Below are 23576 nucleotides of genomic sequence, written 5' to 3'. Positions count from 1 at the left end.
AATTGTACACCCAACCCTAAACCTAACACTAACCTTAAACCTAACCTTAACCCTAATCCTAAACCTAACCATAAAATTAACCCTAACCCCAACCCTAACCCTAAGCCCTATTCCTAAATCTAACCTAAATCCTAAAATGCAAACCTAACTTTAACCCTATCCCTAACCCTAATGCTAACCCTAAACCTAACCCCCATCAAATTTTAACACTAACCCTAACCCTACCGATAGCCCTAACCCTATCCCTAACCCTAGCCCTCAACTAATCATAATGGTAATCCTAACCCAAACCCTAAACCTAACCCTAACCCTAACACTAACAATAACCCTAGTCTTAACCCTAAACCTGCAGTAACCCTAACCCTAAACCCAGCCCAAAACATAACTCTAACCCTAACCTAAACCCTAATCGAGACCCTAACGCTAAAACTAACCCTAACAATAACCCTAAACCACAACCCTAACAATAACCATATCCCTAAGGCTAATCCTAACCCTAACCCTCACCTAATTCTAACCCTAAACCAAACCATAAACCTAATCCTAACCCTAACCCCAACCGTAACCCTAACAGTAACCCTAACCCTAGCCTTAACCCTAACCCTGCAGTAACCAGAACCAGAACACTAAACATAACCAAAACCCTAAAACCCTAACCAAAACAAAACCCTAACCCAAACCCTACCAAAACCCTAATCCTAACCTTAACTGTAACCCTAACCATAATTGATAACTGTAACCCTAACAATAGCCTAACCCTAAACCCAACAGTAAGTACTAATCTTAAGACTAACCCTAAGCCTACTTTGGAAAGGTAGGAAATAGAAGCAAGGAATCTCTGTAGAGAGCAAAAGAGAAGTCACACCACCCTTGAAACTCAGCACTTCTTGATTGATTGCATGTCCCTTGGCTCCCTGCTGGGTGTCAGTGCCCTTTGTGCCCTCTCCATTTCTGTTGGGAACCAGGCTGCCTCCACTTGCAGGCAGCCAGGCAGCTGCCAAGTAGAAGGCTCTCCTGGCCTGATCCTGCCCATCCATCAGTACAAATGGATTTGAGGCATGGGATGAAGAAGGGACTGGAGTCTCCATGGGGCCTTTTACCCAACGGCTACAAGTTCTCTCTAGCAAGCACAATGGCACAAGTGAGTCCTTCCCAGAAAAGGGTCCCTAAGTGCCCCCTGTCCTTCCTTCTTCAAAACTGGGGCAACTCTCAGGCCATAGGCCCCAACTGCCGTGTTTGGGTTGCCATGGAACACTGGTACACAGATGATGTCACTAGTGTTCCAAGGCCTTCAACGGCCATACCTGTGGTGGACCATATACAGTCAGGAGGCACAAGAAGTGCTCTACACGTAAAAATGCATCTTCCTCAGCACAAGAAGTTGCGGCTGATGGGGAGGAGAGAAGAGGTTCAGCCAAGGCAAGCTGAAGGTGTGGTGGAGGCAATGGAGGTGGATGGACACCAAAATGGAGAACCCATGGATATGGATCCACCTCCAGAAGTACAACAACTAATGTATGTCAATCCACCTCCACATGAGCCCAAGGGAGCGCCCCACCAGGCTCTGTACTATCAGAAATTGGTGAGTGATAGATTGAAAAGAGGTGCTAAACTGGGGTAAGCAACAATGGATTACATTTTGAATTCTGAAGAAAGCTTAGGCTATTTGTTCCTTGACAGGAAGGGAAGTGAAATCCCAACAAGCTGACTTGCTAGACTCAGTCAGGAGATCAGTGGCAGATGGGAGAATTCAACTTGGGTTTTTCACTCGTTCTCTGTCCAATCAATTAGAACAGTTACCCAAATCCTCACACAGATTCTTCTAAATAATCCCTAATGCGTTAGCACAGGCATTGCAAATGACATTTTTTTCTTCAGTAGAAATGGGTTCTGCCATGGATAACAATAATCTCTTTACCAAAAAAAACCTTCTTCCATTTCATTCTGTATTAGGGATGCCAACTCCAATACATACCACTACAGCTGTCTTGAAAAGGAGGCAATGGACAGTTTGTATCACATCTGCAGCATGCCTTAGGCTTATGCATGCAATGCATTTCCCATCATATATCATCATCAAACATTTCTCAACAGGCGTCAGAAGATCCTGAAGGAGGCCAGGAGTGGAAGAAAGTAGGAGTCCTGCCAAAGTAAGTGTCAGCAGAGAAAGGGCAGATGGAATCTTTGGGCGGGGAGAATGGGAAACATCTCAAAGCAATGCTACATTATGTGCTAACAGTAGTATAATAAGTGATCTTTATAACATAAAAGTAAAGTTCTAAGTGTAATTGAGAGAGTTACAATCAGCAGCAAATGCTGTATTAATGCTGCTGGGTGCTCAGTCGAGAGATGGAAGAAGACAAGTTCAAATGCCAGCTCATGAAACTGTAGTGTAATGTATAAACTCTTGCAGAAGGTTGAATTCCATCTCAACTCCTACGAATGGCAGCATGAGCCAGGAGCACTCACCATCTGAAATCATAATGCAACTTGCTCTCCCTGGAGGATGCTCCCTGAACATCATGAAGCTCACTTGCCTACTCCTGTGCCAGTCTTGGACTGTTTTTATTTCGTCTTAATAGGAAACAGTAGCTCTTTACATTTGCATATCTATCATAATCATATTGTTATATAATAACATAGAATATACAATATAAGAATGTACAGTAATAGAGTTTAATTTTCTAATTCAAATATATTACATATTTTATATTTATATTTATTACAAACTCAATATTATAGAACTAATTAGTTAGTTGAAATAGTAATTCTAGTTCCTATGAAGTTTAAAACAATGTCTCAACTATACTGTAAGAGGAATTACTCTAAGACAATCTTTTGTTGTACAAATAAAGGTTTTGTATCTTTATCTTTTTATTGTGGTAATGTTGTGCTCTTTCGGCAGATAAAATGAACTGCATTAAAACAGCATTTTCCTCTAAATAATAACTAGGGGGAATATTTCCCCTTAAGGAAAAAAGAGAGTATCACACTTTGCTCAGACTTGCAGTCTTTGAAATTAGAGGATTTTTATAAACTGAACACAGATGTGACATCCATGTTGGAGAGAAATTGAAAGGTAAGCAGGACTTTACAATCACCTTGTGCGTGGGGAGAAAAACTGTTGTCAATGAAGTCAGTAGAGTCGGGGAAGCGAAGGATGGGAGAGTTCCTGGCTACACATCTCAAGGTCTCTGGCCTTGCAGACCCAGATGAAATGTCAGAAGGTGATCTAATGCTACCTGTAGGCAATGTGATGGAGCTACAGCCCTAAGGTTATCTTCTATACATTTTAGTCTTAAATTTGACCTTCACCCCACTTCTTGGGTGAACCAGGAGATCAGAATCACAGAAGGGACCTCAAGGGTCATCAAGCTCCCACCCCCCTGCCAGGCAGTGCCAGCAGACTTCCACATTTACTCGATCAGGTTGCCCAGGGCCCCATCCAATCTGGCCTTGAACACCTCCAGGGACAGGGCATCCACAGCCTCTTTGTTCAGCCTGTTCTGTTTTGGGACTGCTAAATCTACACTATCAGGGAAACCTGTAAGGAATTGTCCTACGCTGAGCTGAAGCTGGATTGTGGCTCTGAGAGATGTCTCAAATTTTCCCTACTCTTTGGACAAAACCTTTGACATAACTCCAGAAGCTCTGCTGAGTGTGTTCATTTAAGAACCACCTTTGTATGATTACCTCCTGTTTGAGCTTGAGTTTCCCGGATAAATAATGGACAGCTTAGCAGCACCTCCCAGCTGCTTCTGAGCAGCACAAGAAAGCTTACATCACCCAGGAGCCCAGGAAGGAAGAGACAATCGCTGAGATTGTGCCTGTTCTGAGTGATGACCCTGTTCACTCTTTGGCCAAAATACCTGCCCATATACAGACAAAATCTAACTGCAAACTGCAGAAAGCTTCAAATTTCTTACCATTCATCTTGTTTATACTCACCTTGGTAACTTAATGTATTTTCTGAGCAAGATACAGCAGGCACTGCTGCATGCTTTATACTGACAACAGCATTCCAACTACAGATTGCACAGTTTTTTTCAGAATTAATGAATGCAAAGGGAAGCCAGCTGCTGTCAGTACATCCAGGACTATGAATTCTATTCAACTCCTGGCAGTTTTTCTTCCAAATTAGCTTAGGCTGAACCGCATATATTAACAAGCAAGTTTTGGCATTTCTGACTAGTTGAACTGAGAGCTGTTCTGTAAGCTTTCATCATCCTTCTCATCCTCAAAGGCATACTCCACCTCTCATCCAGAATGAAGTACCATCAGCTAGTACTCAGATACAGTCCAGCACTGAGAGCCACTCTGCTGCCCATTTTGAATGTGTCCATATGCTGCATCTTGCATTTTCTGTCCCAGCATGTGGCTCTAATCAGTTTCCCTTCTGGGTCCAGACCCTGAAATAACCACTCACTGACATCTTTTCCTATATCACGATAAAGTCTGAAAAATCTTTAGGCAACATGCTGAGTTTTCTTCAGAACGAAGGGCATGGAAGAACAGCATGGGAAAACATTGCTTCCTGCTGAAGAAATCATAGAATCATTAAGATTGGAAAAGACTGCTGTGATCATCTAGTCCATCTGTCTACCCACTAAACTATGTCCCTAGCTGCCATCTGCTCAAGTGAATCTGCTCTAGCAGAGTGGATGGGTTGGATGATCTCCCAAGGTCCCCTCCAGCCCTTTCCTGTTGGTGATTTTCTGCATCCGTTCAGTATTAGTTCTGGGTAGCAGCTGATAGAAGATGGGGTGAGAAGGCTGCGGGAATGAGGCAGTAACAATCCTGTGGTTCAGACTGAAGTTGAAGTTGAGAGGTTGAAGGAGTTTTGTGGCTTGATGGTCTCTGAGAATCTCTCATGGTGCGGGTCCCAGTAGGCACAGTAGTATGTAGCAGCATCATCCAGACTTACATCGTTTATTGTCAGAACGGACAGATTCCGACTAGAAACATTATCTACCATGTACTTATTCCCTGCAAAGCCACTTTCCACTGTAGTTTTCCCTCCTGCAAAGAAGAGTAGCCTCTTTGGAGGATTATTCTCTTTCAGTTGATACCAGTGTATGACAGTGTTATGAAAATTTTCAAGGAAGTCTCTAAAATGACATTGCAGACACATACTTCCTTGTGACTTGGTGATGGATATAGGGCTCTGTATGGGAATTCCCCACTCAAATCCATCTAGGAAAAAAGAAAAAAAGAGGAGAAATTGTTGTTCAGTGACAATCAGGGATTTGGGAAGATATCTTTTAACTCATCCATGGGTTCCTGTGAGGAGTAAGCTTAAGAAAGCAGAATGTAGAATACAAAGTGGTTGTGGTCATAAGAGCCGCCAGCATCAGCATGTTTGTTGCTTCCACTTGACTGTTGCTGAGGTACGGAGGAGAATGAATGGGGCCCTGAATGGAGAAAGAACTGAGTTGGAGTCTCCAGTGATGGTATTTCTGTGTACACAACACAGGGATGTGCTGGCGGAAAAGCCTCAACAAATAGCAATACCAGACTATAGTTCCTTGTGAGCTGGTGATGGATAAAGGGCTCTGTGTGAGAGTTTGATGTGCAAATCCATTTAGAGAAAAAAAAAAAAAGAGAGAGAAGAAAAGCATAGAGAAAAAGAGGGGAAGTTATGTCATTCATTGGAAATCATTTCCTTGGGAAGATAACTGTTATGTCATCCATGGGTGCCTGTGAGGAAAAATAAGCAGAAGGACTTACAAGACCACTCAGTTGCGACCAGCAGAGCTGCCAGCAGCAGCATGTTTGCTGCTCCTGCTCTGCTGCTGTTGAGAGTCAGAGATGAGTGAGTGGGGCCTCAGATGGGGACAGCAGAAGTTGTCGCAGAAGTCTCCAGAGATGTTTTTTCTCTGTGCATAGCAACGTAGGGCTCTGATAACACATCAGCATGGGGTCGGAGTAAGGTCAGCAAAAGATCATTCAGGTTTGTTAAAAGGTTATAATCCCACTTGATTTTCAGACAAATGCAAGAGTTATTGCTCATTCCAAGGACTTGAATTTTGCATAAGAGCTACTGAGAAAGGATTGAGAGCAAGAGCAGCTCCAGCTGGACATCAGGTGCAAGGCTGCCAGCTGAGAGGCCACCCTGCTGGGCACAGAGCATGTGCAGTCACTCCAAGGGGATGGGAGGTATGTCCTTTTCCATGCTGGAGATCAATCAGTTAACCCAGCTTGCTCGCCCATCCCCAGCATGACAAAACACACTCTGCCCATGCTGCCCTCCATGAAGAGCTGGTAGTTACTGGCTTTCAGCAGCAGTGCAGCAGCACTGTGAGCGTGTGCCCCATGTTTGATTTGGAGTGTGGGAGGAAATGCACAGCCTCAGGACTTCAGTTTTGATCCTCGGAATAGATGCAAACACTTCTAGGAGAGAAATACTGAAAAACAAAACAGAATATCTCATGGCAACCTGGTGTTAAGCACAAGTGGCTAAGAGGATATGATGACTGGTTTATTCCAAATGATCTGTGAGCTGCTGAGGAAGTATTTGTTGTGGTGATCATTTGGCTTCTGCCACGGTGAGGGTCCCAGTAGGCACAATAGTAAGTAGCAGCATCATCCAGAATGATGTTTCTGATTGTAAGAGTGCAAATTTTCTGTCCAGAAATAGTTTGAATCCTATATCTGTGCCTTTGAAAGCCCTCATCTTGAAATGTTCTTCCTGCTGAAAAGTAGATCATCCTCACAGGAGCCTTATTCTCCTTTTGTTGATACCAGTGTATGACAGTGTTATCAAAATTTCCAGAGAAGTCTTTAAAATGACACTTCAGATCTGCGTTTCCTTGTGACTTGGTGATGGATACAGGGCTCTGTATGGGAGTTTCCTGTGCAAATCCATCTAGAATTATGAAAAGGAAAATTAAAAAAATAAAATAAATAAATAGAGAGAGAAAGGAGAAAAAGAGGATAAAATATGTTACTCGTTGGACAACTTCCAGTTGGGATGCCATCCGTTAGGGCACAATCCATGGTTGCCCATGATGAAAAAGAAGCTGAAGGACTTACAAGACCGTGCAGTTACGACCATCAGAGCTGCCAGCAGCAGCATGTTTGCTGCTCCTGCTCAGCTGCTGTTGAGACTCAGAGATGTGTGAGTGGGGCCCCACATGGGGACAGCACTGAGTGGGAGGAGAACTTTCCAGCCATGTTTTTTTTCTGTGCATAAAAACTTGGTTCTGTGCTTGTCAAGAACCTACAGCTTCCTGGGAAAGGAGCAAGACCAGAGAATGCTGAGGTTGTTTTGAAGGCGATGGTCCTGTCTGTTTTCAGAGAAACGTAAAGAAGAAATGCTCTATCCAGGCAGAAAGGCATGTCCAGCACAAGTTGTGTTCAGATCCTTGCAAAACCACCACTATGGAAAACCCTATGTGGCTGCAGTTCCAGACTCTCTATTGCAGTCCCTCACAGGATGTTGTGCATGAGGGTTGTATTCAAACACAGTACTCAGATTTTGGAGCTAACTGTCAGACAAACACCAGCTTTCCTTGGATGGTGAAAAGAGGCTTTGAGTGTAGTCCCTGAGTTTTCGAAGTCAATGCACTTTGCTCAAAGGGCACGTTGGAGACCAGGCCATGGAAGAAGAGTTAAGTTCTGTCTGGTTTCATCTGGTGAGACAATAAAATGGGTCTTTCAGCGCTGGAGAAGGAGTTGGCAATAACTGAAATGCGAGGGAAGGCAACAGAAGAAAAATGAAGGAGGATGGGGAATAAACAGGAAGAATTGGAGTTCTGCGTGCGGTCATGTGGCCATGATCTCATTGCGATCACGGAGACGTGGTGGGACAGCTCGCATTACTGGAATGTTGTCATGGAGGGCTATGTGCTTTTTAGGAAAGATCGGCTGGCAAGGCAGGGTGGTGGAGTTGCTCTTTATGTGAGAGAGCAGCTAGAATGTATTGAACTCCAGCTGGGGGAGAGTGATGTAGAAGTCAAGAGCTTGAGGGTGAGAATCAAGGGCCAGGCTGGCAAAGGGGACACTGTTGTGGGTGTGTACTACAGGCTCCCTGATCAGGAGGAGGAGGTTGATGAGGCCTTCCATAAGCAACTGGAAGTAGCGGCATGCTCCCAGGCAATGGTACTTGTGGGGGATTTCAATTATCCAGATATTTGCTGGACGACCAACATGGCCAGGCATGCGCGGTCCAGACAATTCTTGCAGTGCATTGAAGATAACTTCCCGATGCAGGTGGTCAAGGAACTGACGCGGGGTGAGGCGTTGCTGGACCTTATTCTCACCAATAAGGAAGGACTTGTAAAGGAAGTAAAAGTCGGGGGCAGCTTGGGATGTAGTGACCATGAGTGGAGGAAGCAAGGCAAAAAATAGGATTGCTACCATGGACTTTAGGAGAGCCAACTTTGATTTCCTTCGGGACCTACTTGGGGCTATCCCGTGGGCCAGGGTGCTAGAAGGCAAGGGGGCCTATGAGAGCTGGTCAGCGTTTAAACGGCTCTTCTTCCAAGCTCAGGATCGGTGCATCCCTGTGACTAAGAAATCAAGAAAAGGTGCAAGGAGACCTGCGTGGATGAGTAAGGAGCTCATGTGCAAGCTCCGCGGAAAGAAGAAAGTACATTATATGTGGAAAAAGGGTCTGACCACTTGGGAACAATATAAGAATGTAGTCAGGGACTGCAGAGATGCGACCAGGAAAGCTAGAGCCCACCTGGAGTTGAATCTAGCTAAGGAGATAAAGGATAATAAAAAAGGCTTTTTAAAATACGTTAACAGCAAAAGGAAGGCTAGGGAGAATGTGGGCCCCATACTAAGTGAGGGGGGCATTCTGGTAACGGGGGATGCTGAGAAGGCGGAAATACTGAATGCCTTCTTTGCTTCTGTCTTTAGTGAAAGGGTTCTCCCTCAGGAATCCCAGACCCTAGAGAGAGTCCAGAGAATGGGAGATTTCCCTTTAATCAGGGAAGAGGTGGTCCGTGAATGCCTAGGAAACATTAAGGTCCATAAATCCATGGGACCTGATGGGGTGCATCCGCGGGTGTTGAGAGAGCTGGCAGAGGTCGTTGCTGAGCCGCTCTCTGTAATCAGTCAGAGGTCTTGGAGAACTGGAAAGGTGCCTGAAGACTGGAGGATGGCCAGTGTCACTCCAGTCTTCAAAAAGGGCAAGAAGGAAGACCCGGGTAACTATAGGCCAGTCAGCCTCACCTCTGTCCCAGGGAAGGTTATGGAACAGCTTGTGCTGGATGCCATCTCCAGACAACTGGGAGAAAAGGAGGTTATCAGGAGAACTCAGCATGGGTTCATAAACGGGAGGTTGTGCTCGACCAACCTGGTGGCCTTTTATGAAGATGTCACTAGCTGGGTGGACAGGGGGAGAGCGGTAGATGTAGTCTACCTTGATTTCAGTAAGGCTTTTGATACTGTCCCCCATGACATCCTTATAACAAAGCTGAGGAAGTATGGGATAGATGAGTGGACAGTGAAGTGGGTCAAGAATTGGCTGACTGGCAGAGTGCAGAGGGTTGTCATTGGTGGTGCGGTGTCTGGCTGGAGGCCTGCAACTAGTGGCGTCCCCCAGGGGTCTGTACTGGGTCCGGTCTTGTGCAACATCTTCATCAACGACCTTGATGAGGGGATAGTGACCACCCTCAGCAAGTTTGCTGATGACATGAAGTTGGGTGGGTTGGCTGACATGCCTGAAGGCTGTGCTGCCATTCAGCGAGACCTGGACAGGCTGGAGAGCTGGGCAGTAAGAAACCGGATGAGGTTTAACAAAAGCAAGTGTAGAGTCTTGCACCTGGGTAGAAATAATTGCATGCACCAGTACAGGCTGGGGGAAGACCTGCTGGAGAGAAGCTCTGCAAAGAGGGACCTGGGCATCCTGGTGGACGACAAATTGACCATGAGCCAGCAGTGTGCCCTTGTAGCCAAAAAGGCCAATGGCATACTGGGGTGTTTTAAAAAGAGCGTGTCCAGCAGGTCGAAGGAGGTGATCCTTCCCCTCTACTCTGCCCTGGTGAGGCCTCATCTGGAATATTGTGTCCAGTTCTGGGCTCCCCAGTACAAAAAAGACACAGATCTCTTGGAAAGAGTCCAGCGGAAGGCCACTAAGATGGTGAAGGGCCTGGAGCATTTCGCCTATGAGGAGAGACTTAGGGAACTGGGTCTGTTTAGCCTTGAGAAAAGAAGGCTGAGAGGGAACTTGATCCAGGTTTATAAATACCTGAGGTGTGGGAACCATAGTGGTGAGGCTGGTCTCTTTTCAGTAGTGTGTGGGGGATAGGACTAGGGGTAATGGGATGAAGGTACAGCATAGGAAGTTCCGCATGAATGTGCGGAAGAACTTCTTTATAGTGAGGGTGACGGAGCACTGGAACAGGCTGCCCAGGGAGGTGGTGGAGTCTCCTTCTCTGGAGATATTCAAGACCCGACTGGACACCTACCTGTGCAACGTGGTGTAGGGAGCCTGCTTTAGCAGGGGGTTGGACTCGATGATCTTTAGAGGTCCCTTCCAACCCCTACAATTCTGTGATTCTGTGATTCTGTGATCTAGAAGATCAAGTAGTTTTGTCTCATTGTTTCACGCGTGTCTCCATTCAAGTGAGGGACTCAAGGGAAACAATATATTTTTCTCTGCTCCCTCCATGGATTTTAATAAACAGAGGAAATTTACAACTACTTGTTGTTCGCAGGCACAGACAGTCTGTGCTCACTGTCAGATGAATGCTCTGAGTACAGTTAGCTCTTCACCATAACAGCAGAGCCACCGAGTTTTAACCTTCTGTGACTGAGAACCTTCAGTGTCTGCATATTACAGGTACTTGTAAGTACAGAAAAATATTCAGAGCATAAGTTGACATAATCCATTTCATATTGGCTAAGTTAAACATTTCCTATCCTGCTGCAGAGAATCACCAGAGAAAGGGGGATAAAGAAGTATCTTCATGTGGTGGGAGTTCATAGCTTGAGGTTCAGAGTGCCAAATGCCTTTTTGCATGGCATATCTTTTCCTACGTAGTGCTGTGTAGCCTCGATTATACCAGTATGCACAGTAGTAAGTACCGGTATCCCTCCGGGTAGCTTTCTTTATTGTCAGAACACAGTTGGAAGGATTTTTCTGGGCTTGAAACTTCATTCTATCGATGCTGTCATCAAAGGTAGGTGAGTACCCAGACATGTACAGTATCCTCTTGGGTGGCTCCCCGCGAAGCTGCCTGTACCAGTGCACAGTGTTGCCACTACTCAGCTGGCATGTCATGGAGACTGAGCTGCAGCGTGCGCTCTGCGGGCTTTGCCACGCGGTGCAGCCTGTGCATCTCCACCTGCAATCTGGAGGGAGCAGGGAGAAAACCACATGTAGGCAAGGAAGCACCGGAGCTATGCAGCAGGTCGTGTTCTCCATGCACAGGATGGAGCAGGAGAAAGAACAGCACTTACGGGACCAAAATGAAGTCACAATGAGTAAGGGAAGCAGCAGCATGTTGTCTGCATGAACGAACTGTTGAACTGAAGTCGTGGTACGAGTGTTATAAAGCCATCAAGATGGAGAAATCCTCAGTGGCTGAGAGGAGGAAATGACTCATGGCTCATCCAATGGAAGGTCTTCAGTTCACTACAATGGAGCGTATATTTGTGTGCGGTAAATTCTTTGTCAAACAAAATCAATCAGTAACACTATAGAGGGGACCTAAGATAGACAATCTAATAATGTCTTTTTCTGCATTCATCTATCTGCCTGTCTGTATGTCTGTCTGTCTATCCATCTATCTGCTATATCACATTAAATCTTAGCCATAAATCTTGCTAAGGACTGACACTGAAAGTAGGGTTGTTCATTTGTGCCCTTCCTACGGCTACTTTGCTCACACCCCTGGATCTGCCCAAGAAGCAACTTTCATCAGCCCATTGAACAGCGTGTTGTCAATGTGACTGCCACATAAGTGTCTTGGCTTTCCTCTTGGATTTCCTTCCCCATTTCAGCTTGTGGGGATGATGTGAAGGCTGAGAGATGGGGGCAGGAAAGCAGCTGTGGTTTTTGGCCCTTGAATGAAAGTGTGCTGCTGAAGCTGCAGCCGGCTTTCTGTAAGGGCTGCCTGCAGTCTGTTCCCTCTGTGAGACACCCAGTAGGCACAGTAGTAGGTACCTTCATCATCATCACGTACATTAAAAACTGAGAGAGTGCAGACTTTATTCTCACTTTTATAAGAAAAATATTTGTTCTTATAGGAATCCGAATCATAGTAAACTTGTGATACTGCTGTCACATAGAGAAGCCTTTCAGGAGCTCCAGCAGGCAGTTGTCGATACCAGTGGATGTAGGCAGCCTGGAAGTTATGTATGCCCTCGACTTTGCACTGAATACTCACAGTTTTGAATCTCATTTGGGTAACAGATGGTGGATGTTGTTGCAAAAGCACTTGTGCATGTCCATCTATCAGAAAAAGAGAAAACACAGCAAGCACTGCCAGCCTGCTGCCCACAGCTGTATGCGGAACAGCCCCATGCCACTGCTGTTCCCAGTGGATCCTCCACAGGGAGGGGAATGGATGCAAGCAGGCTTCAGCCAGGGCCAGAACTGGCAGCAGCAGCATTCTTCTCAGTGTGCCTGCTTGCCTCTGCCCCAGAGAAAGCCCCCAGCTGTGTGGCAGGGACAGGGGCTGTGCCTGAGGAAAGGATGTGAGTCACTAGCAGCCACCCAGAGAGGGGCCCTGCACAGCCAGCAGGTGTTGCTGTGAGAAAGCAGCACAACAGAGGGACCTTGTAGCCTGGGGCAAACAGTACAGGAAAGGGAAACCTTTCAGAGCCCACATAGCCTTTGCCTAGAATAAAGATGCAGAAGGGAGGGGAGGCCATTCCCACAAGTGTTCTGGCATTGTAGGGTCTGTTTTGGGAAGCAGAGCATGTCTTTGTGCAGGCTCCCTACAGCTCTCTGCTGCTGTGCATCCCATCTGGCACAGTAGTAGGTCGCAGCGTCTTGTGCGGTGACTCTGCCCACTGTCAGGGTGCACTCAGATTTGGTGAGGTCCTTCTCCACGCTGAATTTCCCCTCATTGGACTCATTCTCAAGGAACAGCCTGGTTGCCATGTAGGCAATGCGCCTGGGAGCTCCCCCAGGCCTCCTGCGGTACCAGTGAATGAAGACTTGGTCAAAGTTGGAGACGGAGATGTGGCAGGTGATGAGCACCGTTTTGCTTTCAGGCTTGCTGATGGACACTGGACTTTGCTGGAGGGCTTGTGCTGAGCCACCTAAGGGAAAACAGGAGAGAAATGGGGAAGACCAAACTGGAACAGCAGAGGTCCCTGCTGTGAGAGTGAGCAGGGCACGTACAGGAGAAACCAACTGCCAGGATGAGAGCTGTCAGCGGCTACATGGTTGCTCCTCTACTTAGGGCTTCCCTGCACAGACAGCCTCAGCCTCCCGTTTGAGAGGTCCCAAAGCAGATCTGAGCAGTGGAAGTCACTTCTTGCTGTGACTTTTAATTGGGCTGTTCTACCTGCCAGTGGGATCAAGAAGCATTTGCAGCCATTTCCCTCAGGAGCAGCCCCCATCAGTCACCTGGGTTTAGACTGGCCTGTGTCTCTTCCCAGCATGCAGCTCCCTTTGCCTTCTCCCCCTTGCAGGCCAGTTGCCCACAGCAGCTGCACAACTTGGTGTGCTGTTAGTCCTGTTCCAGGTGAACTGCGCAGACAGGCAGCAGGGCAGCACCAGCAGAGGGCTGCAGCCCCTGCCCCAGTGGGAGCACAGCCAAGTTGTGTGCAGGCTGCTGGGGGTTCTGCAGGGCTGCTGGGTTCCCATAATGCACAGCCATAGGTGGCTTCTTGTGCCTTTGTGACTTGTCATTGCCAGAATACAGATGGGGCTGCCTGCTTCTTGCTAGCCCAGGAAGCTTCTCTGTACGACTCATCAGAGAAGACAGAATGTGCACAGAACTTGCTTCAGGGCCTCTCTGAGTCTGTGCTGGTCCCAGTGGATGAAAGCACTCTGAAAGCTTGTCCCAGAGAAGCGGCCTGCAGCATGGTGCTGGCTGCAGCAATGGCTGTGGGCCTTCCCGGCCTGGCAGGAGATTTAGAGCTGCCTGGGGCTGTGGCAGCCAGCAGCACCTGCTGCAGCTGTGCACCCATGGCACACGTTGGGTCTGTGTCATGGGTTGCATTGAAAGAGGAGTGGCCAGCAGGGAGATGGAAGCGATTGTCCCCCTCTACTTGGCTATTGTGAGGCTCCTGCTGGAGTCCTCAGTGAGTCCAGGCCTGGGGCCCTCCCCGAGTACTGCATCCAGGCCTGGGGCCTCCAGCACAAGAAAGACATGGACCTCTTGGAACGGGTCCAGAGGAGGGAAACTATGATGATCAGAGGGACAGAGCACCTCTCCTATGGAGAAACATTGAGGGAACAGGGCTTTTATGTCTTAGAGAAGAGAAGGCTGTGGGGAGAGCTCACAGTGGCCTTCCAGTATTTCAAAGCAGTGTATAAAAAGGAGGAGGAATGTCTTTTTATGATGGTGGATAGTGACAGGACAAGGGGGAATGGTTTTATTTTGGGTATATTTAGTGGCTGGCAACCCTGCACATAGCAGGGGGGTATAAACTCAATCATCATTGTGGTGCCTTTCAACCCCAGCCATTCTTTGACTCTGATTCTGTATACTCAATGTGTAATACTGAGGAGCAGCCCTCTCCCCACTATCTGCCACCCACAGCTTCCACGTACTGAGTGTTGCAAAAATAGGTTTTCCAGTGGCAGTTTCCTGATATTGTCACGGGTTACCTAGATTTACCTCTGCCCGTGGCAGGATCATCTGCCCCGTAGGGTCCCCGTCCCTGAAACAGGGGTGCAGGGCCTGCAGGGTGTCAGTACCCTTTGTGCCCTCTCTGTTCCTGTTGGGCAACAGGCTGTCTCCACTTGCAGGCAGCCAGACAGTTGCCAAGTAGAAGGCTCTCCTGGCCTGATCCTGAGACTCATCAGTACAAACGGATTGGAGGCATGGCATGAAGAAGGGACTGGAGTCTGTGCACGGCCTTTTGCCCAAGGGCTGGCTACAAGTTCTCTCTAGCAAGCGCAGTGGCACAGCTCTACCCAGAATAGGATCCCTCAGTACCCCCTGTCCTTCCTTCTTTAAAACTGGGGCATCTCACAGGCCATAGGCCCCAACTGCCATGTTTGGGTTGCCATGGAACACTGTACACAGATGATGTCACTAGTGTTCCGAGCCCTTCAACGGCCATACAGTTGGTGGACCATATAGAGGCAGGAGGCACAAGAAGTGCACTACACGTAAAAATGCATCTTCCTGTCCATAAGAAGATGAGGCTGATGGAAGCTGAAGAAGCGGTGGAGCCCATGGACATTGATGAACATCAAAACGGAGAGCCCATGGAGGTGGATCCACCTCCAGAAGAACAACCAATGGAAGTGGATCCACCTCCAGATGGGCCCAAAAGACAACGCCAGAGCAGCCTCTGCACCATCCGAAACTGGTGAGTGATAGATTGAAAAGAGGTGCCAAACTGAGTTAAACCACAAATAATTACATTTTGAATTCTGAAGAAAGCGTAGGCGATTTGTTCTTTGGCAGGAAGGGAAGTGAAATCCCAACAAGCTGACTTGCTAGACTCAGTCAGGAGATCAGTGGCAGAGGGGAGAATTCAGCTTGGGTTTTTCAGTCATCCTCACTCCAGTCAACTGAAACAGTTACCCAAATCCTCACACAGATTCTTCTTAATAATCCCAAATGCCTACTTGCTTTATCACAGACATGGCAAATTACATTTTTTTCTACAGTACAAATGGGTTCTGCCATGGATAAAAATTATCACTTTACCAAGAAAACCTACTGCCATTTCCTTCTGTATCAGGGATGCCAATACGTACCACTACACCTGTCTTGAAAAGGAGGTAATGGACTGTTTGTGTCACATCTGCAGCATGCATTAGGTTGTGATAAGGATTTTTGTGTTTGCTGTATCCAACCTCCAGAGCTTCCACAAAGGACACCAGTACAGCTTGTACTTCCCAGACAAATAACATCTTAATACACCTTAAGGAAGTACTCGAGAGAGAGAGTGAATCAAGCTCAGTTCCTCATAAAGGCTTTTCCATCCCTAATTCCATGCTGGATGAATCACAAACGCACTTAAACATATGCCAGTCCATTATACTCTCTGATGAGGAGTGCTGTATATCATACTTTTGTTTTTAACTACCAAATCCAGACTTCCCATACTATGAGTTTGTCATGTTTTTTGGCTCCCAGAGTGTAACTGTATGTGTTACATGAAACCACATTTGGAGAATTTCTAGGGAGCACGCTACATGGGCAATGGCAGCTGCATGCGAATGAAACAAGCAGCAGGGATTCCCTAACGCTTCATATTTCTATAGTCAGAGTTGCAAAGCCATTTCCCTCTTGAGTATGTATCCTGAGGCAATGCATTTCTCATCAGTTATCATCTTTAAACATTTCTCAACAGGCGTCGGAAGATCCTGAAGGAGGCCAGGAGTGGGAGAACATAGGAGTCCTGGCAGAGTAAGTGTCATCAGAGAACTGGCAAATGGAATCTTTGGGTGGGGAGAATGGGAAACATCACAGAGCAATGCTACATTATTTTCTAACAGTGGTATAAAAAGTGACCTTTATAACATTGAAGTAAATATCTAAGTGCAATTGAGAGAGTTACAGTTAGCTGTAAATGCTCTATTAATGCTGCAGGGTGCTCAGTCAAGAGACAGAAGAAGACAAGTTCAAATGCCATCTCATTAAGCTGTAGTATAATGTATAAACTCTCTTGCAGAAGGTTGAAGTCCACCTCAGCTCCAATGGACCTGACAACATAATGCAACATGGTCTCTGAAGAGGATGCTCCCAAACACCATTAATCTCTCTCGCCTACTCCTACGCCTTTCTTGGACTGGTTTTATTTTTCTCAGTAGGAGACAGCAGCACTACAGGCTTGCATATCTATAATATGTAAATAATTATATAATAATATGTAATAATATACAACGTGCATTGTTAGAACATACAACAATAGAATTTACTTTTATAAATTAAATATGTATTTTATATTTAAATTTATATTTGTTATATAGTTAATAATTTATGGCATGTTTAAATAATTAATTAAAATAGTAGTTGAACTCTAGTTTCTATGAAGTTTAAAATAATGTCTTAACTATCCACTAGGATAAATAACACTTAAGGCAATATTTTCTTGTACAAATAAAGATTTATGTTTCTTTATCTATCTTTTTGCTGTGGTAATGTTGTTCTCTGGCAGCAGATAGAATCAAATAAATGTAAAACAGGCAAAATATCATTCTTTTGCACCACAGAGCCAAGAAGATGCTAAGTTGTACTGTAGAATAATGTAGATTTCACAGAGGGAAATATTCTTGACAACAATGACAGTAGCATTTTACTCTAAGTATTAACTGAGGGGGAAATTTCCCCTTAAGGAAAAAAGGGAGTAACACACTTTGCTCAGACTTGAAGTCTTTGAAAATTAGAGGATTTTATGGTCTTATAAAGTTAGTACATATGTGATGTCTATGTTAGAGAGCATTAGGAGAGAAAGGTAAGCAGAACTTCGCAAGCACCTTATGCGGGAGGAGAAAAGCTATTGTCAGAAAGAGAGAGGGATAAGCAAGGGATGGGAGAGTTCCTGGCTACACATCTCGAGGTCACTGGTCCTGCAGCCCCAGATGAAATGTCTGGAGGTGCTCTAATGCTACCTGTAAGCAATGTGATGGAGCTGCAGCCCTAGGGTTATCTTCTACACATTTTAGTCTTAAATTTGACCTTTGCTCAAATTCATGGCCAACCACGAGATCAGAATCACAGAATCACAGAATCACAGAGTGACCCAGGTAAGAAGGGACTTCAAGAATCATGAAGCTGCCACATCCCTGCCTGGCAGTGCCACCAAAGTTCCAAATTTACTAGATCAGGTTGCTCAGGGCACCATCCAACCTGGCCGTGAACATCTCCCGGGACATGGCAGCCATAGCCACTCTGGGCTGCTTGTTACAGGACCTCACCGCTCTCCTAGAAAGAATTTCCACCTAACATCTAACCTAAATTTTCCCTCTTTCAACTTAAAGCCATTTCCTATGCCCTGCTATTATCGGCCCTTTCAAAGAGTTTACTTCCCTCCTGGTTATAGCTTCCCATGAGGTACTGAAAGGCTGCAGTGATGTCACACAGCAGCCTTCTTTTCTCCAGGCTGAACAAGACCAGCTTAAGGAAAAAAGAAAGTGTCTGCTCCAATGTATGGGAGGGAGGCAAGTTTCTTTGATGTATGTATACCCAGCATGAGATTAAGAAACAACGATTCAAATGTTGGTTTGAGCAGTTTATTACAAGTCCTAGCCATTTAGGGAGATGGGGAAGGGAAGGTAAGTGATAGAAAAGCTAGGAAATACAAGCAGGATGATGAAACTGCATCTCCCTCTTGCTGACTGCTTGGCCCAGAAAACCCAAATCCATGAACCACTGAGCAACTTCAGGAGTTCTGGCTTTCTCTGCCTCTGATTCCAATTAGCCATAGACGCTTTTCAGCAAAGCTCCCCTTTCCTGTGAAACTCTCTGTTACTACATGGCTCATGCAGAAAACAGGGGTAACACATCTATTCTGTGAGCTGGGAGAGTAAATAACTTCACTCTCAGTAGCCTTTGATGGCAGATCAAACTGGGGCTGTTAATCAAGACAGTGTCCTGATCTTGAAAGAGGCCAAGCCCGTCATTTCTGCTTCAAGATGGTTACTGTTCAGTATTGCGAACTGCATACAGCAAACAGCTAACTAGGTATACAGCTATCCTAACCCTACCCTAACACTAACCAAAACCCTACCCCTTACAGTAACCCTAACTCTAACACTAATTTATAAACCTAACCGTAACTGTAACCCTAGCCCTAACAATAACCCAAACCCTAACCCAAGCCCTGATCCAACGCTAACCCTCACCCAATCCCTAAACATAAACCTAACCCTAAACCTAGCCCTAGCCCTAAACCTTATGGTAACTCTAACCCTACCCTAAACCTAACCCTAACACTAATTTGATAACCCTAACTGTAACTGTAAACCTAACCCTAACCGTAACCCAAACCCAAACCCGAACCTGATCCCTAGACCTAGCCCTAAATATTATACTAAACCTAACCCTACCCAAACCAAACCCCAAGGCTAACCCTAAACCTGCCCTAACCCTAACCCTAACAATAGCCTAACCCTAATCCTAACACTACAAGTAACCCTAATAAAAAGAGTAATTGATAACCATAACTGTAAACAAAACTCTGAATCTAAACCTAACCCAAACCCAAACAAACCCTAACCCTAACCCTAAACCTAAACCTACCCTAACACTAAACATAACCCTAACCCTAACTGTAACCCAATCCTAACCCTAACAGAACCCTAAACAAAACCCTAAACCTAACCCTAACCCTAAAAATAACCCCAACCCTGACACTAACCCAAACCCATAGCCTAAACCTAACACTGGCGCTTACCTTAACCATAACATGTCCCTCAACCTAAATGTAAACGTAGCCCTAACCCTAACCCTAACCCAAACCCAAACCCTAAACCAACCCTAGCCCTAACCTCAAAACTAACCCTTAACCCTAAACCTAACCCTAATACTAGCCCTATACATAACCGTAAGCCCAAACCTAAACCTACCCAAACCCTAAACCTAAGAATAAACACTAAATCTAACCCTAATCCTAATTGATAACCCTAAACCTGAATCTAGCTGTAAACCCTACCCTAAACATAACCCTGGCCAAAAACCTAGACCTAACCCTTAACCCAAACCTAATCCTAACCCTAACCCTAAACCTATCCTAACCCTAAAACAAACCCTAAACCTAACTCCAAACCGAACTGATAACCCTAACCCTATTCCTAACCATAAACCAAGCCCCAAGCCTTACCGTAGAGCTAATCCTAATCCACAAACTGATCATAACCCTAACATGACCCTAACATTAAATATAACCCCAACCCAAAAACTAACCCTAACCCTAAACCTTAACCTAAACCTAACCGTAAACTTAACCTTAACTCTAACCTTAATCTCAAATGTAAACTTTAACCTTAACCTTAACCTTAACCTTAACCTTAACCTTAACCTTAACCTTAAGCATAACACTAAACCTAACCCTAACTGTAAACCAAACACAAGGCTAATCTTTTCCTAAACCTTAAACTAACACTAAACCTAATCCTAATTGATAACGCTAATTATAACCCTAACCCAAAAAAAAAACAAACAACCACTAATCCTAAACCTAACAACCCTAACCAGATCCTAATCCTAACCCTTACCCTGATTCTAAAATCGTCCCTAACCCTAACCCTAACCCTAACCCTAGGCCTAACCCTAAACCTAAACCTAACCTTACACCTACCCCTAACCCTAACCCTAACCCTAACCGCAACCCTAACCCTAACCGCAACCCTAGCCCTAAGCCTAAACCTAACCCCAACCCTACCATTAACTCTAAACCTAATTCTAACACTAACCCTAAAATTAAGCCAAACCCTAACCCTAACACTAACTATAATGTAACCTAAAACGTAACCCTAATACTAGCCCTAAATGTAACCCAAGCATAACCTTAAACCTAACAATAACCCTATCCCTAATGCAAATCCTAACTGTGACCCTATTCCTAACCCTAAGCCTAAACCAAACCCTAACACAAACTCTATTCCTAACCCAAACCCTAACCCTAACCCTAACCCTAAGACTAACCCTAACCCTAACCCTAACCCTAACCCTAACCCTAACCCTAACCCTAACCCTAACCCTAACCCTAACCCTAACCCTATGCCTAACCTTATCCCTAACACTAATCTTAACCCTAACCCAAACCCTAATCCTATCTCTAAAACTAACCCTAATGATATACCAAACCCTAACCCTAAACTTAACCCAAACCCAAAACCTAACCCTCACATATCCTAAACTTAATCCTATCCCTAACCCTAACACTAACTGAACACTAACCCAAAACCTAACCCTAAACTTAACCCTAACCCTAACATTAAGACTAACTCTAACCTTCACCCTAAACTTAACCCGATCCCTAATACTAACCCTAACCCACACCTAATCCTAACCCCAACCCTAACAAAACTCTAAATTTAACCCTAACCCTAATCCCCAACCCTAATCCTAATCCTAATCCTAATCCTAGTCCTAATCCTAATCCTAATCCTAACCAAAACTGTAAGTCTAACTCGAACCCTAAACTTAACCCTAACCCTAACCCAAACCCTATCCCTAACTCTAAACTTAAAACCCAACCCTAACCCTAACCCTATCTTTAACATTAAACCTAACCCTAACCCTCAACAAATCCTAACCCTAACCCTAACACTATCCCTAACCCTAATCCTAAAGCTAATCATAACCCTAACCTTAGCATTAACCCTAATCCTAACACTAGCACTTACCCTAACCCTAACCCTAATCTAAACCCTGCCCCAAACCTTATCCTAACCCTAACCCAACCATAACACTAAACCTAACCCTAACCCTAACTCTAACCCTGCAGTAACCCTAACCCCAACCCTTAACATGATGCAAACCCTAACCCTAACCCTAACCCCTAACCCTAAAGTCGAACTCTAACCCTAAGACAATTCCTAACCCTAACCCTAAGTCTAACCCTAAACCCTAATCCTAACCCTACCCTAACCATAACCCTAACCCTATCCTTAGTGCCAAGAAGCTAGAAAATGAGACTTTTAAAAGTTTTTAAAATCGTCTCATTTTTAATAATTTAACTGTCTATTTAAACACAGAGGAACTATAAAGTTACTGTAAACTGAGGTAGCATAGAAAATTACTTTCTTCTCTTAATTCAACAATGTCTTTTTGAATTGAATTGGCCAAATATATCATTACCTGTTGTAGATTTTCCGCGAGCAGCTGCTCCTGTTTGATCTATACTGTATGTTTTAATATGCACGAAGTACAAAGATGCATTGCAGCAATGAGTTTGAGAAGAGCTTGGTAATGTACTGCGCAGTCTTCATTGTCAGCCAGTTACTGTGTACATAAGACTCATTTCATTTGCCCTGTGAGTCTGCAGCTGCAAGCCAACTTTAGATAATGAGATGACTGCAAAAAAATCGTATCTGAAGGCTGAGTAAAATTGTATCTCCAATCCCATAAACACAAATTCTAGCATCTACCACCCTCTGCTGGGTGAAAAGGAGTAAACTTTTTGAGCAGCTGTGAAATGAATGCGGGTGGATGCTGAGAATTCCTACAGCATGCTGACAGTTTCAAGCAGAACAATGGTGCACCAGTCCCCTTTAATTTGGAGTGCACTATTCTAAATGGATGTGAGTGAGGGGATTGAGTGCACCCTCAGTAAGTCTGCAGATGAAACCAAATTGGGGGGGACTGTTTATCTGCCTGAGGGGAGAAAGGCACTACAGAGGGACCTGGATAGACTGGATCAATGGACCAGAGTTAACTGTATGAGTTTCAATGGGGCCAAGTGTCAGGTCCTGTATTTTGGTCACAACAACCCCAGGCAACTCCGCAGGTTTGGGGAGGTGTGGCTGGAAAGCAGCCTGATGGAAAGGGACCTTGGCGTAATGATGTACAGTCAGCTGAAAATGATCCAGCAGTGTGCCCAGGTGGCCAAGAAGGCCAATGGCATCCTGGCTTGTATCAGTTATTGTGTGGTAAGCAGGACTAGGGAAGTCATCCTGCCCCTGTACTTTGCACTGGTGAAGCTTCGCCTCGAGTACTGTGTTCAGTTTTGGGCAATTCAGTATAGAAAGGACATGGAGGTGCTGGAACAGGTCCAGAGAAGGGCAACGAGGTTTGTGAAGGGTTTGGAGAATATGCCTTATGAGGAGAGGCTGAGGGAACTGGGGTCTGTTTAGTCTGGGGAAGAGATGGTTGAGGGGAGACATTGTTGCCCGCTTCCAGTTATCTGAAAGGTGATTACACTGGGAGCAGGGCTGGTCTCTACTCACTGGTGACAGGTGACAGGACGAGGGGAAATGGCCTTAAGTTGCACCAGGGGAGGCTGGATATTAGGAAACACTTCGTTACAGAAAGGGTTGTTAAGTGTTGGAATAGGCTCCCCCGGGAGGTGGTTAAGTCACCATCCCTGGATGTGTTTAAAAACTGTCTGGATGTAGTGCTCAGATATATGATTTAGCAGAGGGGTTGTTAGAGTTATGGTCTATGGTTACATTGTAGTTGGACTGGATGATCTTCCAACCTGAGCCATTTTAGGATTCTATAATTCTATGATTCATTCGTGCACCAGGAGATACTCAAAGACTCAGAATTTTTATAGCTTCTCCAGTAAAACATGTATTATACATAGACTTAAAATACAGTGTTCTGAATCCCCGTGAATGACTACAGGCAGTTTCTACTTTCAGCTATTCCTCTACAAGACCTGTGGGGTCACAGGTATGGGGTCTGTCAGATTTTGGCCACAGAGAGAATTCTGTATCACCTTCACATTCATCAATGTTACCTTGACACACACAGAATTTTCTTCAAGATTACATGGTTGTGGTGGTTTCTTGTTTTGTTTTGTTTTTCATTTATTGA

The 23576-nt window shown here is 45.3% G+C and overlaps 1 long non-coding RNA gene and 2 gene segments (V, D, J or C); 1 reads left to right on the top strand and 2 right to left on the bottom strand.

Moving 5' to 3' along the window:
• Nucleotides 1-4804: 4804 nt before the first annotated feature.
• On the bottom strand, nt 4805-7075 carry LOC107309868. The segment is given in 2 exon segments: nt 4805-5193; nt 7033-7075. Coding segments are annotated over 2 exon segments (432 nt in total).
• Nucleotides 7076-11450: 4375 nt separating this feature from the next.
• On the bottom strand, nt 11451-12769 carry LOC107309867. The segment is given in 1 exon segment: nt 11451-12769. A coding segment is annotated over 1 exon segment (615 nt).
• A 1720-nt stretch (nt 12770-14489) lies between these two features.
• On the top strand, nt 14490-17066 carry LOC107309869. The gene is made up of 3 exons (XR_001553368.2): nt 14490-15450; nt 16444-16499; nt 16765-17066. It is a non-coding gene; the product is annotated as an uncharacterized LOC107309869 (long non-coding RNA).
• The last annotated feature ends 6510 nt before the right edge of the window (nt 17067-23576 follow it).

Source organism: Coturnix japonica, chromosome 2, assembly GCF_001577835.2.
Source record: "Coturnix japonica isolate 7356 chromosome 2, Coturnix japonica 2.1, whole genome shotgun sequence".
Classification (NCBI taxonomy): Eukaryota; Metazoa; Chordata; class Aves; order Galliformes; family Phasianidae; genus Coturnix; species Coturnix japonica.
Note: the sequence above shows the minus strand (reverse complement) of the source record. Positions and strands in the feature narration are given on the sequence as shown.